This window comes from Acomys russatus, chromosome 2 (assembly GCF_903995435.1).
Source record: "Acomys russatus chromosome 2, mAcoRus1.1, whole genome shotgun sequence".
NCBI classification, from domain to species: domain Eukaryota; kingdom Metazoa; phylum Chordata; class Mammalia; order Rodentia; family Muridae; genus Acomys; species Acomys russatus.
The window spans coordinates 71,888,447-71,904,103 of NC_067138.1; the positions used below are offsets into that span (position 1 = coordinate 71,888,447).

A 15,657-nucleotide genomic window follows, 5' to 3' on the forward strand; every position below is an offset into this window, starting at 1 on the left:
GATGGAAAGACTTGTCTACACAGTCTATGCTTGAAGGAACCAGGATCAGAAGACCAGCCTGTCTGTATCCAGAGCGCTTTAATTACGTAACCCTAAAGGAAGAAGTGCCTGAGTCTTGACTTTCTTCTCCTATTTGTTTACAGTACCCTTGTTGCTATGGCACCTGTTTGATTACAGTACCTGTTGTTGCTATGGCACTGACTGGCTGGGATCGCCTTCCACCGCTTATTCCATAGAGTTCAATTTCATACTCAGTGGCCTCTCTGAGACCTGTTATGTCCCTGGTACGTTCGGGGGAAGGGAGGGTTATTTCTTGTGGTTCAGATTGCTTTTTGGTATCTCTGATCCTGAGAACAAAACTGTCGAATATCCCGTCATCAGCAGTCCAGGACAGACGGAAACTGTCTGGAGTAGCATCTGAAACTAGAAGGTTGTCTACTTCTGGTTCAGCTTCTAGAAGGAGAGAAGATGGTGGAAGAAAGAGGGAACAGAGAATTAATTAGCTCTCCATGCAATCTTCTTTCTGGAGGAGTATCAGAATGCAGTGATGCCTCGGTTTTCAGAGACAGAGTGTCCTGAGATACCCGGAAAAAAAATCATTTCACATTAACAAGTCTAAGTAGGGGGAGGAGAGGGGAAACACGGAGCTGACACATTCAATACAAGCCAAGCATATGCTTGCATCTGTGAGTTTTGTCTAAAAACAACTGCATAAATCCACATCTGGACTCAGCGTTGGCCCCTCCCATGCATTATTAAACAAGTTCAAAGCCATAACTTGTTTACATTTGCTCTCTGTCTTCCAGTGGCTGAGTGCCCATCTGCTGTGAGCCCCAATTTTTTTTCTTTTGAAAAGACAAATAAACCAACTTTAACGATCTGTGGAGATGTCCATGACGATTCTGATGGTTATATTTCCCTTGAGCCTGAGCAAAATAACTTAAAATATAAAGTCTTTTGGCTTTGATCTCAGGAACTGCTGCAATATAGAAGAAGGCTTCTATTCTTTGATTCTTGTTCAATTTTATTTTCTTACAAGTTTGGCCATTAGGTAAGTGTTTAGATGGTAGGATGAGGCGTGGAACCTCTTGAGATATATTTAGATATACTTTGTACCCAGAGTTTCATTTTGGTAACTAGACAAAACTCGATGTCAAAATATATCTGAAGCTGAGTTTCCCAAAGTGTGCTCAAAGCAAACTATTTCTGTTTTCTTCCCTCTCTTTACAAAGCATTTCTTGTCAAACAAGTTTGGGAAATACTGCCCTTTGTGAGATCCACAATAAGAGATTCTGAAAAGCCTGTGTGGTCAAAGATCCTGTTTCCAAACTTATCTGAACATGAAATGCCATCAAATGAGATCACTTAATAGTCTATACTGAATAGTCTATAGAGCTTGTTTTCTCTATAAATACTTTGGGAAACACAGATTTTTCTTGACTGTTAAAACTGTTAATGTGATATCTCTGTAAGAAGTATTAGTCTTAAGAACATTATGGATTTAGCCTGTGTTGAAGAATCTCTCTGATATTAGTTTTTTTTTTTTTAAAGAGTTTTCATAAATTTATTTAGGTTTCAATGATAAGACCACTGGGTAAGTTGATTATCACAGGATGAAGCTTTGAGATGATAAAGATTTTTTAAATACTTTTCAAAATATACTCATTGGTCTATTTCTTTTGAGAAGGCCGAAATGTAGCCAGGGATCAGCCAGGATGAACACAAACGAAGGTCAGTGTAGTAAGCATGTGAGAGCTATGGATAAGACATGGAATAAAGGATTTGGAACATTGAAGGGAACATCCCGACCTTCTCCTTTCTAGGATGGGAGGAGTTGTTGTGACAAGGGAAAGCATAGGGAAAACATGAAAGGACAAGCCACATCTATAGGTTAAGGGGAGAACATAGACAAGATGTTAAAACCACAGTGATCCTGTAGACAGACTACACAGAAGGGGACCAGGAAGAGGAGAGTATGACTCTCTTGAATTGAAATACCTGTAATGGTCTCAGCCCTTAAGGGCTTGGTTTGGTGCCCTTGGGTGAAGCCAGAGACCAGAACCTCATAGCCAATGCCAGTTATGAGGCCTCTAAGCTCCAGCTTCCTCTGGGTTCCTGAAAGTGTGAATTCCTGGGGGTCCAGCAGCTTCCCAGAATCCACCACCGTTACTAGAAAGCTGTCAAAGGCATTCTCCGATGCCATCCAGGAAACTGTGAACCCGTAGGGATTAGTGTCGGAAATGGTTATATTTTCCAGAAGGGGCAAGGCCTCTGAAAGAAGGGAGGAGTGAAAACAACTCAGGTTAGCAGCACTGATTTGGCAAGGAGAGCAAGAGACTCCAAGGACACTAATAGATTCCCAATCAAGCATCCCATGAGTTAAATGCTCATGATTCCAAGAACACTGATAGATTCCTAATCAATCATCCCATGAGTTAAGTGTTCAGAAAAAGAACACTTAGTAATAATGTCTTGGGTACCTGACAGTGTTATATAGAGTAATTTTCTCAACAAAACTACGCAGTAACTATCATTCCCACTCATAGGTTAAAAAAGAAAAGAGTTTTGAAATGGCTGACTAGGCCCAAGTCTCACCTTATCATGTTATAGTGCAAGGTCTGCAGCTGAGCTTAACTCGGGCCATGCATGTCTCACTATACAAATATGCAACCCAAGTCCAATTGAGACGCTTATCTACTTCTTGCCATTTATTGTTTTGAAGCCAATCCAATCTTTTATGGTTGTTGAAAGCATACTTATTTGGTATATTTCATATCTTATTCAGGTTCCTATTTTGAATCGAGTGGTTTGAGCCAATTAGTGAGTGATACAGCCTCAAAAGCTGGGAATCACAGGAGCAACCAGTAAGATTGGTTTGTGTTGTTGTTTACCCAAATTAACAGTTTATGTTTAAGTCCAGGAAGGGATTCTAAGGTTTGGCAATTCTTATGTTGTTTATTTTTCTGGGTAAAGTTAGGAAGAAACAAGAACATATTTTGTTATCCTGTTAGTATGCTTTGCCTATCCATTTACCAAACATGTGTCCCAGACACATTTATTTCCTAGTTGCCAAGGGGTCTTCTCACACATGTTGGACTTCCTAAAGAGTAGCCTTATAGTGGCCAAACTTTCGAAAATAACTCTTGGTTGAGGAGGTTGTGCAATATTGATCCAGTCTAACACAATGATACTGGATAGCAGGTGTTGCTCCCTTTTGCTAACCTCCAGGACATCAGTAGGAACAGAAAGACTCTGACTTTCCCAAGGCCTCCTTGCTTCAAGCTCAATTCTTCTTCGCACATCCCAAGCCAATGCCTAAATTAGTAAACCCCTTCAAGTGCTGACATATCCCTGCTGACACAGCTCTAAGAGGAAGCTGAGAGGAGAAAGCCCAGTGCATCCCCACTTAGCACTTAGCAATGCTGGGTGTATTTACTTTATATCAAAAGGGAGAGGGGTAGGAATTCCATGCCCAAGTCTGCTTTAGCAGCATCTAATTATAACCCCTTCCTTCCTTCCTTCCTTCCTTCCTTCCTTCCTTCCTTCCTTCCTTCTTCCTTCCTTCCTTCCTTCCTTCCTTCCTTCCTTCCTTCCTTTTATAGTCCTCTTTTTTCATTGTTGCAGCTTACTGAGAAGTTTCAAATTTATAAATGACTTTGCACTAATGCCCATAGTCAAATCCCTAGGATGCAAAGAAAATGTTTACAAATAATTGATGTCTGAATGTATAAATGAATGAATGCCTTCATCCATAAACAGGCATCCATAAAACTTAAATTTTTCTGTGGCTTGGACTTCCTGTGCTGATTTTGAATCAGTTGATGTTTATTTTGGGGGATTTTTTTTTTTTTAAATAAGATTTCCCAAGAACTGTAACTCTATCAAAGCAAAGGTAAAATCATATTGATTGTGCAAAGCCTCTTGGTTTTTAAAGCAAGGATCTCAGATGTTGGTTTAGTTTATATAAATGGCACCCTTCTTTGATGGCAGGCCTCTGTGACTCCATGCCACCAAAGCAGTGAATTCCGGTGAAAACAGGTACTTTCCACCTGATTAGTCAATCAAGTGCTAGTCCCTCTTCCGCCCCCACAGTCTCTCCTAGTCATCTTCTTTTCTTTTTGGTATGCCTCTTTCAGTATGTGGTCTTTTCACATTATGGATTAGCAGAAACAATGCTGTAACTGGATCTGTGCTTCCTTCCTGAGGCTGCTCTTCCAGTCTCCCTCTCTTCTCTCTCTTCTGTGGGAGGTCCTGCGGAAGGTGACAAGTAAGGGCCTGGCTAGATCTGTGTGTTTGGGGTAACAAGACTCTTTCTCTCACACTATTCATTCTTTCTACTGTAGTTAAGAAAAAGCTTCAACTCACACATGGTAATTGAAAGGAAAAAACCATAACCATTTGAATCTTATGCTGAAATGTACCCAATGTTCTACAGAGAGGAAGTATGGCTTGCTTCTATTATTCCATCTGGGCTTGCTGGTTCTTCTAGCTATGTATGTGCAGGGCTGAGGGGGAAGTCTAAGAACTTACTCATGCCAGGCAAGTGAATTTTCCTCAGATTACATGCCAGCCTTGCTGCTTACTTATAACAAGCCTACTTTCCTCATATTGTTGGGAAGCAACAGGAGGACAGCATCGGTAGAAGATCCAGTGGATGCCAGGCGTTAGGTTTCAGAGTGTCTGGTAGATTTCTAGCATGGCTGTCCAGGAGCACCTTATGTTAATGAGAAGCATCCTCTTACCCAACATAAGGAAATCAGGGTCAAAGACATTTGCAACTTGCCAAGGCTGTGCAGGTAAGATGATGTGAGGGAGGTTTAGAAATCCACCACACTTCATCTCAGCTATCATGTATAGTTAGCTGTGCATATAATTCACTTATAATAATTTAGGTTCTGGGAGAGACTGGCTTAGTGTAAGAGTCAGATGACTACATCTGTCTCCTGAGAGTTTAGTAGAAGAGAATTTCTAAGCCTTTTTGTTTCTTTTTTTAGGCTTGTCAACCTAGAGATTTGCTTTTCTAAAACCATGTGCAGCCTTTACCATAGACTTAAGGTAAATTCGGGACAGAAAATTACCAGCATCTTTTTTTATGTGATTCAAAGAAACATCACAGGTCAAATTTACTAAATGGGTAAAGTATAACTTTTATCTGCTTTCCTAGGTTCAAGTTGGCTGTTTATTGTGCTTGGTTGTTTTAATATTAAGTTTTTGTTTGTTTTGTTTTGTTTTGTTGTTTGGCTTGGGGTTGGTTTTTTTTAAACGCCAACTAGTAGAATGTGGGGAACCTCTACACTAAGTACTTTACATCCTACCTTCCACAATTTATGGACATAATTCTTGCCTTAAATCTTCACTAACTTAGATTACACTCTTTATCCAGACTCACTGCTTGTAAATAAAGCATCCTATAAAGTGGGTACAAAGATCCTGGAAGCTCTATACAAGCAAGAAGAGCTCCCAGAGGGCTGTGACAGTCTTCTCCTCAAGAGTGGCATTGTTTTGGGAGGGGAGTTAAACTATTACATTTGGTGTCTCTGCTATTGTGAATAACATTGCATAGCAGTTCATTTCCATCAATGAATACATAATAAAAACATGTGATAAGTATACATGGGAGAATACTATACAGCCGTAAAAGAAGTGAACTCTGCCATTCTTGACTCCATAAGTAAGCCTGGAGGACATTACGTAAAATAAGGCAGGCAAAGGAAGAGAAAATACTTTGCAATCTTCCTTTTTAAGGAGAATTGAAACAAATTGAATGAATAGAAGCAGAAAAAAAGAATAGTGGTTATCAGAGACTGGGGTTGGCCAAGCGCCATTGATCAAGAGGTACAAGGTTGAGCTGGACAGTACGGATGAACTTCAGTAGCTATTGCATAGAATAGCAATGTCAGTTAATGAAAAATAACTTAGATGTCTCAAACTGCTGAAGGGTTAGAATTTCAACATTCTCATTGCAGAAGGTAGATGATATGACTGATACAGTAATTGATTTGGTTTAGTGATTTTTCAATATATACATCTGTTTAAAACATCACTTTGCACCATATACATTTATATATATGCACAAATATATCCATGTGAATGTATGTACACATACACATATATATTCATTGCCTGTAGGTTAAAAATAGAGACTTTTACATTTGAGTCAAGGCTACATTTGGGATTGGGTCTTTCTTTAGAATGCCTATTTCCTTTCTCCAGAAACCTAAACAGACAAAGAGAACCTTCCAATACCTGTAACAACAAAGGCAGTGAGGGGTCTGGTGGCGTCACCAGCCCAGGTGGTCCCTGTCACACTGACATCATAGGCAGTGTTCTCCACCAAGCCCGTGATGTGAGCTTGCTGTGCATCTCCTGGGACCGTGAGTTGTTGAGACTCGTGAGGGGCATGCACATCGCTCACATTGATTACAATCTTTGCCAAGAGCCCAGCGTGTGTGGTCCATGACATGTGGAAGCTGTCAGGAGTAATATTGCTAAGTATTAGCGTGCCCAACTGTGGTTCTGGCTCTGAAGGGAAGGAACATGGACAGAAACAAAGAGAGAGAGAGAGAGATGTTATTAGAGGAAGTGGTAGATTTCTTCAGAATTTTTCCATAGAAGTTGAATGTCTGTATTTATCCAAAACCTTGCAGAAAAAAAAATTGAATGTCAGGCAGTGTCTATGACTGCATCTACTATTTGGCTCAGAAGGTACTGATTTCTCTGCAGGTATTCATTTGTGTTCTTGTAACGTGTAAGAGCTTTTGTTGTCATTTGTGAAAGAAAGTGAACCAGCCATCAGAAGTGCAGATAGGACTCATATAAAAGGTGTTGTGGCTACATTTTCCAAAATCTCTGAGGTTAAGATGACCCAGGGAAAGACAGATACATGTTGAAGTATCCATCATAAATATCAACCTTTTTATTTTGCCATAAAGGTTCATAGAGTATGCTTCCCTTCAAAGGCTTTGGTAAGCTTGCTCTGTAAATAAATGTATGCAATCTTGTTTATCCCAGTATCAAGTAACTTCATTGATCAACGGATACTCTATCTTAGAAATGTCTCTAAATCCTCAATGAGCTTGTATCCCACAGCCAACTTCAGAAAGTGTTCCTTGGGGTTTTCTTAGTGTTCATAGGACCTATATGGATGAATAAATTAATGGCTAGTCTTCTACACTTATGTGGAATTTCTTCAAGGGAATTGGAAGTTTAAATGTATGCGTAAAAGGAAAATCTATACCTTACCCCAAATGCTATACAAGTGAACATGATTTCCATATATAAACACCTAGTAGGGGCAAAAGCTGTAGGAAAACTTGAAGTTATGCACTGAATTCCTTGATTAGGGAATTTGCTTAATGGATCTTTTGTAAAGAGAGAATTCTGTTGAGATAAAACTTCTTTTGTTCCTCAAACAGTAATACAAGCAACTCATTTAACGTAATAGGCCTTCCCAGCTTGTGTCAACTGAGATGTATATGGAGCCAGACTCCTAGTCATTTATTAAGTAATAGGAATGCCAAGTAAGTTAAACCAGGTAGCATTTTTAAAAAATGAAACAGTAGTCCTAGAAGACTGAGCTATTAATAGGATTTAGGGTTGGAAGGAAGCAGACTATTTTTTCCAACCTGGGAGTTGTTTTGCTTCAGCTCCATCATTTGGAGATACGAATGGGCTCATTTGAGAAAATTTTAACTGCAAAAATGCATAGTATAAATGCTCTAAGGTCTCTAAGGATCAAACTAATCTGGCTCTGAAACAGCTTGGAGCCAGTGGCATGACTTTTCTTTCCTGCCAATTTGAGGCACTAATGATGCTCGAGTTTCTGCTACTGCAGTGGCAGGTTATTTTATTTTCAGCCACACAGGATAAAGTCCTCCAGATGGAGCTCAGTTCTTCCTTATCTTTTGCTGTAGAAGCCATCTCTTGAATTAAAGATGCAGTCTATAGTTCTTCTCATGCTACTGTAAGAAGACTGATGCGCCAACACATTCATCATGCTGAGGGAGGGAGGGAGGGAGGTCTTGATTCAACTCCCAGAGGATGCAACCACAGTGAAATGTGAGGCAGAAGACAAATCCCAGAAAGAAAATGCTAGTTAGGGTTCTTTTAGGGTTCATGCAGGCAAGGGACATTTTCCTCCCACCTCTTATAACTCTTATAAAGACTTTCTTGGCATGCTGTCTGCTTCCAAGAAAGACAGCCATGTTTAAAGATTAATGCTCTGAATATTCACCACATGCACCGTGATTTTGGCAAGATGGTGGATGGGAAGAAAGTGCTGGTGCTTTAAGCAGACAACAGCAGGTGACAGTGCGTGCTTGACAGAGTAGACGTCAAGGGAAAGCAGCCTATTTGTCAGGCATTCAGACAAATGAAAATGTCAAGAATAAGGTGGCCACTACTGGCTTGTCTCATGAGGTTGGGCAAATGGGCATATATAAAATCCTGTCATATGGAAAGAGACTATAGATCATTTTGATCCCAAAGAACATGCAGACATTCCTTTGACACAGGCAAACTTTGATTAGAAAGACTACAGACAGATGGGAACGAATGCTATGAGGAAAGATCATTTAAGAGTGGAGGAAAAGATGGTTTAGAAATCCAAACAAAGCAAGTCATGCTAACACAAACAGAGCAGATCCAGACGGTAGTGGATATTTAAGGAAGAGCATTTAGACTATGAAGTTTCTTTATTTGGGGTGAAGTAAAATTTAAAGCTTTAAATCTCTGATTAGGTGGTTTTTATCAAACTGAGAAGGATCTGGTAGAAGTAAGATGGTGGAAAGAAAACACGGCAGTAGCTGACTTTTAGAATGTTGTTCAGAAGAGGCTCAATGGAGGCTGAAGAACCCCTAGTGGGAAGTACCTGTGGCTGCATGGCCTGTCAGGAATCTGAGCATGCTGCCCGTCTATTGATCTGTGCAGTTAAGTGCTGCAATGAGAAGAAACCTTGTTCCAGGATAGAGATGACAGAGTTTCAGGATGACAGAGGATAGAGTTTGCCACTGTTATTTAGTGATTATCAAAACAACTAACTTCTATAAGAAAGCTATTAAGGACATATTTGAGGAAGGGATGTGGTTCAGAAAAGAGTTGTCTATGTAATCAAGAAGATTACATATGAAAATATGCCCATTATAGTCCAAATTAAAGCACAGAAGACTAAATCCATAAGGTTTTAGATTTTGCCTTTCAGGCAAGAAATTGTTCTTTGTTGAAAACCAACTCATACGAAATATATATGGAAGACTGATTTTTGTCCCCTCTGTTTTATTATACTTTAACAGATGGGCTGGAAACAAACTATCAGTGGCTCCGCTTTTCTAGAGACCGCCTTGATAACAGTTTATAGTCTAAAATAGTATACAAATGAGGTCTCCATCATCGACTGGTGATCTAAGCATAAGGTAATTTTGATTACTTAATACTAATTATTTCTTGGGTTCACCTGAACTTTGTGACCTATAAGGAAAATGCTATATATATGTATATATTTCTAGGGTAGGGTGTGCTAATTTAGCTGTAAAGAGAAGGCATTACATCATATGTGCTAAGAATGCTGCTTGAGTGGACAAAGCTCTCTCCTTAAATTTACAGATGATTTCTTCTCAGTACTCAACAGAAGTCTTCTGGTACGGAACATATACCACAGGACTACATATCCAGAGCAAGAACAGTTTGCTCCCTTTGGAGCCACATTCTTTCTCCTGGCAGAGCTATTGTCCCCTTTTTGCTATGTGTCTCTCAATGTGTTGGGCAGGAGATAGCTTTTCCTCTACAGCTGGTGCTAAGGTTAAGGTACTGTGGATGGTGCAGCTATCTTCTGCTTATTGGATGAGTTAACTACCCTGGCTCATTATTTTCATTTTCTCATTTGGAGAAAACAAGACAAAACAAAACAGGACACTATTGACAATTTCCTTAAATCACTAGGATATTTTATATGAGGGTGTTGAAGACTCTAGGGAAAGAAAGATGCTAGGATAACAAAAAATGTACATTTGACTGGAAGAGACATCTTTGCAAGCCCAGGACAATTATCATGATAATTCTGAATTTACCAAAGGAGAGAGTTCCTTTCTCCAAATACTTTATGGCAACCTGCATAAAACTTCATGTGATACTTAGAACAATCTGCTTATGATCAATCAAAGACATGGATTGATGCAAATGTACCATTTCGGTGGCTGTTGAAAGAGAGTTTTGTTAGACAACACCACAGCCCAGCAACCTAGGAAAGAGGGTATTCCATGTCTTGTACCTCAGTGGCCAATGAAATGTAGTGGCTTCATCCTGCTGAGAGAGACTGTAGAGAAGGCGTGAGAAAGTAGAGAATGCTCATGTACCTGTGGTGGCTGTGGTGCTGATGGTTTTGGTTTGGATGCTGGGAGCAATTCCCGAGAGGTAGATAATGAAATCAGTATTAGGTGGAAGCCCTGAAATGTGGGCAGTTCGTTCAGCACCAGATATATTATGTTCTGCCGTGTGCAGCAACCTATTGGAATCAATAATTTCAATAGTAAACGTGTCGAAGATCCCGTCGGTAGCTGTCCAGGAGAGATTGAAGCTCTCAGGAGTTACATCAGAAACATTTAAGTTTCCAATTTCAGGTTCTTTGGCTGAAAAATGAAGAAGGAGAGAGAGAGGGAGAGAGAGAGAGAAAAAAAAAAAACAAATCAAATTGATTACTTATTTGGCTTGTTTGGAGATGGAGGTGGTTAATAGAACCATGCCTGGGGAAAAAGATTTGATAGTTCAGGGTTAACGTGAGACAAAGGGATGCTACTAGTGGCAGTCAGTGACAAAGAAAGAGAAAAAGGCTTTGTTAAGAGAAAAATGAACAAAGGAAGGTACGGTTGTTATATTTTTCTGCTCTGCATTTGCCACTCATAACCAGGGCTGGCTGATCTCAAAGGAAATGGTTTTATCTCAGCTGGACCTGACTCCAAGAGCCCTACCTCAGGATCACTGGCCATATGCTAAAAGATATGAGGGCTGACAGCTTCCAGGCTCATGAGCTACACTCAGGGACTAAGGTTACTTGGATTCCTTAGTTATCCTTTGCTTTGAGAAAATGCCCATCTATCTAAATGAAAGCTAAATAATTCTGACTCCATGGCTCTCCCTGGGTGGGACCTCGAGGCATCTGATTTTGTCACTTGAAAGGATCCACCCATCTTTCTGGGTAACTCTTGAGTGTTTTTTTTTTTTTCATACCGTAGATAAGGGACAGCCAGCTGTTCTCATCATCTGTTAAAATAGCATGTTCTCTTTTATTGATGTCTATGTTGGGCCAAGAAGGCTAGTCCTGCATTGCCAGCCAAGACAGCTGAGCCAAGCAGTTTAGACAACCCTTTTTAGCTAAGAAATAATATTTTGCCTGAGAGATGTCTTGCCAGTGCATTTGCTTTTCTGACAAGTAGTGATATAGCATTCAATATAGTGCACATGGGAGGGGCTTGTGAAGCCAGTACAATCTATGTAGCAAGGAGAAAGACCCCTAATCCCAGATTCACAGATGAATTATGTCCTTCTCCTCCATGGTCCAACTCATCACAGACAGGAATGCTGCTACCGTAAAAAAGAATACAGATGGCATTGAAACTACGAGATCTGCAGGAAAGCTTAGAAGTGGTGGGTGATTGATGGCTCCGCCTTCTGGGAAGGAATAATTTGTGGATAAGAGCCCTGAGGAAAATTCAGGAGTGCCTCATTTTCAATCTCTGGGCATTCTGAGGTCATAGTCCACACAGAGGTTGCCTGTATTTTGTGCATGTATCAGTAACAGTTCCTGTAATGAGTGAGGCAAAATTTCAGAGTTGTACTTTTGAATCAACAAAGATGTAATGGTTTGCTGTGAGAGTTTAGTCACAGTGACTATATAAAAAAGGGAGGCAGTGTCATGTGAAACAACTCATCAGGCCACATCATAAAGATGAGCCATGGAAAACAGGGTTAGGGAAGGCTGTTCATTTGGGCAGATTGCCAGGGACCATTGAATGCTTTATAAATGGAACAGTGTAATGAGTAAAGCAGAGTGCGCTCTCTGTTTTCAGATTGGGAGCTCACCACTCCTGGACCAATGGTTCAGGGAACTACTCTTGATTCACAGAGCAAGAAGGGGCTATCAACTCTTGTTACATTTATAGCCTGAGATACTTCTTGAACTGAGTGCCCTGACAAACTAACACTCTCTTTGGTATATTATCCAGTCATATTTGTATGATGATTCCTCTCTTTGGTCAACTATTTGGTAATTTGATGTTCTAACAATGACTCTACATCTGAGAAAATTGACTACTGGAGGGTAATTTAGTTCTCCTGTTCCACCACTTCATTTCAAAGAATTGGTTGTTAAGTGCAAGTACTGTAGGACCCATCTCCACAAGCGATAATTCTGCATTGTTTTCAAACAGCAAAAGAGTCTCTAAAATAAATCATCTGTGCTCCATCAAAATTTACATGTGGGGAGGATGGGAATTTGGTTCTCTGCCAGACTTAGAGATAGGAGTTAAAACCAATGTCTGGTTCTTCAAACAGAGTCCATCATGCAAAGATGTCATTGTAGGATTGGCCAGGTAAGTAAAAAGAGTCAGTGCTGGAGGGAGGCCAAAAGCATCAGTATCTTACATGGCTCATCATTGCTGTGGCCAAGGCACTGGGATGCGGAACAGCTCACAGAGAGGGTTCTGAGAATGCATCATGCAAGAAAAGCATTTTGCCCTTGCTGAGAGAGAGAGAGAGAGAGAGAGAGAGAGAGAGAGAGAGAGAGAGAGAGAGAGAGAGAGAGAGAGAGAGAGAGAGAGAATATGCAGGGAGCCACGAGGAATGAGCATAGACATGTGAGGAGATACCTGTGGAGGTGTCAGCAGAGAGCATCGGTGTTCTATAGCCCTGGATCACCCCATAGATGGAGACTCTATACAGGGTGGCAGCCTTGAGGCCTGGGATGTCCACAGCCCTGAGGCTGCCAGGCACTGTGAGGTTCTGAGTGGCCTCCACATTGTTGGCCTCCTGCACCTGAATGACAAAGTGCTTATAGGCCAGATCGTCTGTGGTCCAGTTGAGTGTAAGGCCATCCCAGCTGACCTCAGTCACGGATAAGCCTCCCAGGTGTGGGAGCTCTTCTAAGGAAGGCAGAGAATTTTCTGTCAGTGTGGCAAACTAAGCAAAAAAAGCCAAATGCCCCTGACCCTACTCCAGGAAAGCAAAAGGGGAGAGAAAGGATGCTTTGTTTCAGTTTTGGTCACCCCTGGTCTCTGGGGATTTTTGTATTTGGGTTTCTACTCTGGTTATAGTTTTGCTGAAGAGGTGAAAAGAGTCAGGAAAGGAAAATTTGCATCATGCCTCCTTGGAACTCTCTGGGACTGGATAGCCAGTGGCTAATGGCAGCAGGGAAAAGATAGGGTTGTAGAGGTGGGAAAGGAAATAGGAGTAGTTAAAAACCCAGTGTTTGGAGGTCCACAGACCTGGCTTAGGATTCTGCCACCAATACTGGCAAGCAATATTGCTTGGGCATCTTTTTTTTCTCTGAGCCTTTGGTTTTAAATAGAACTTACAGTACCTTCTCATTAGGTTCTGGGATTACATGATATTTACCAATATCTTCAATTACATGAAGAACAGAACACATCTGCTAAATGGCAACTTTAAAAATAAAGCCTGTTGATGTGTTTTGGAACATCCCAGCCATGAGAGAAAGGCTCAACTGCCTCATTTTATTACTTGAGGTTAGAGATCATCTTGTGCCTGGCTACCTGCTCTGTTCTTGGGCTTCTGAATCATGCACAGTCCCAAGTTCTGACAGGCGCTCTGGTTTATCTCTGAGCTTTTCTCAGCTTTCAAGGACATGGGATTACACAATAGATTCTTGGCTTGGCTCTCACTCTCCCACCTTCTTAACCCTTGCCATGAAGCATGGCTGGATCACAAAGCTCAGCTATGTGAAATGAACATGCTCACTTTTAACTAAGAGTGACTATGTGTTGCTTAGTAAATGTGCAAAGCGGGACCCACTATTAGTTTTGTTCTGCTGTATGAAAAGGATATTTCATGTGGTCAGTTATTGCAGATTAAGAAAGTCTGAAATACCTTGGGGTATGGAAAAATTCACTGTTTTGGATGCAGTATAGTCTCAGCCTCTAATGTGTATATGTGTGTGTGTGTGTGTGTGTCGGGGGGGCGGGGGAGAGTTTATATCTATGTAGAGGTGTGTTGAGATGTACAGGAGGCCAGAGGCTGGCATCAAGTGTCTTCCTCAATCATGCCCCACATTAGTTTTTGACAGGGTTTCTCACTGAATCTGGAGCACACCAATTCACCTAGACTGGCTCTCCAGCGAGCATCAGAGATCCTCTTGGGCCCCTCTCCTCAGTTGGTATTATAAGGATATATACCTCTGCATCCTTATGCAGGTGCTGAGGATTGAACTCTGGTCTTCATGCTTGAGAGGCAAGTCCTTTACAAACTGAACTCATCCCATATCTCCCCAGCTTCTTAAAGCAGAAGCAGCCATGAATTAGAAGTTGCAGAGGTCTTAGATTTTTTTAAGTATATAATTATTGTTCTCAAGAATTATCTTAGGATCCTTTGAGGAAGGTGTCTTACAAGACCCAGGGCTTCCTTTTGGAAAGGTCTGGGGACCAAGGTGCACTTAGTGAGAACCGTTTATCTGCTGCATGGAATACTTCACTGGGAAATTCCATTTAGTAAAGGAGCTATGCTGCTACAGACCAAAGCTCATAGACTACAAATGTAGGTCATCGGCATCCTCAAACCAGATCACATATCCCAGAGGTCCTTTGTTTTATCTCAATACAGTCTGGGAAATAAGGTAAAGTGATAGCCTGGGCAACTTAGGTAAATGATCATAGTCATGTTCCTTATAGCTGAAATGTGTGTGCATGTATAAATGGGATTTATTAGGATATAATAGTAAATCCCAATATATTCATATGTATCTTCATTCTATAAGTTCTGCTTCTTTAGAGAACCCTGAACTATACAACTATGCACTTAGTTGTTTACTATTCAACACTGGCTAAATGATGAGCACTTTGCCACGTTTTCTCAGTTCACCCACTGCTCATGGCAGAGTTCTAAAGCAGGGGTATATTTTTAATCCAAAGATTAGAAAGGAAGGACCAGGGATGCAAAGCAATTCATTCAGAAATAATAGTCAGCCAATAATATGAAACTGTAGCTTAGACCTGCTAAGTCACAGATTCTTGTCACCTGAATCATGTTCAGGTAAGACCTCTTACCTATGACGAATTTTACCTACTCCAGGGACAGCATTTATCACTGGCATATAGCACTCTCTTGTCCAGGAGGATCATGCACCTGTGATAACTTATACAGCTGGTGGTTTAGTGTGGAGGCCCCTGACTTTGCCATGCAGGGAGACTGTGTAAGAAGTTCCAGCCCGGGGGCCTAGGATTTCATTGGAGCACAGGATACTAGGAATGGTGCCTGACCAGCCTCCTGGACTCAAGAGATAAACTGGTCATAAGTCCTGTCTGTTGTGATCCAGTCCAGTTTGAGAGTACCCCAGCTATGTCAAATTACTGTGAGGTTTCCCAGGCCTGGAGTCTCCTCTGCACAAGGACACAGAGAGACAGAGTTCCTGAAAATAGGAAAATGAACTCTGGGGTT

The 15,657-nt window shown here is 41.0% G+C and overlaps 1 protein-coding gene across 3 annotated transcripts in view; it reads right to left on the minus strand.

Annotated features, from left to right (window-relative positions):
- Positions 1-15,657, minus strand: part of Tnc (tenascin C) — a 62,253-nt gene that overhangs the window by 23,754 nt on the left and 22,842 nt on the right. The window contains exons 12-15 of one of the 3 annotated variants that reach the window (XM_051163157.1): positions 12,858-13,130; positions 10,350-10,622; positions 1,999-2,271; positions 181-453 (exon numbers count right to left, since the gene is read on the minus strand). The exons of 1 other annotated variant lie outside the window; for it this stretch is intronic. In XM_051163157.1, coding sequence (XP_051019114.1) covers positions 181-453; positions 1,999-2,271; positions 10,350-10,622; positions 12,858-13,130 — 1,092 coding nt within the window. The remainder of the gene's footprint in view (positions 1-180; positions 454-1,998; positions 2,272-10,349; positions 10,623-12,857; positions 13,131-15,657) is intronic. One more of the 3 variants, XM_051163164.1, reaches the window with a different exon arrangement.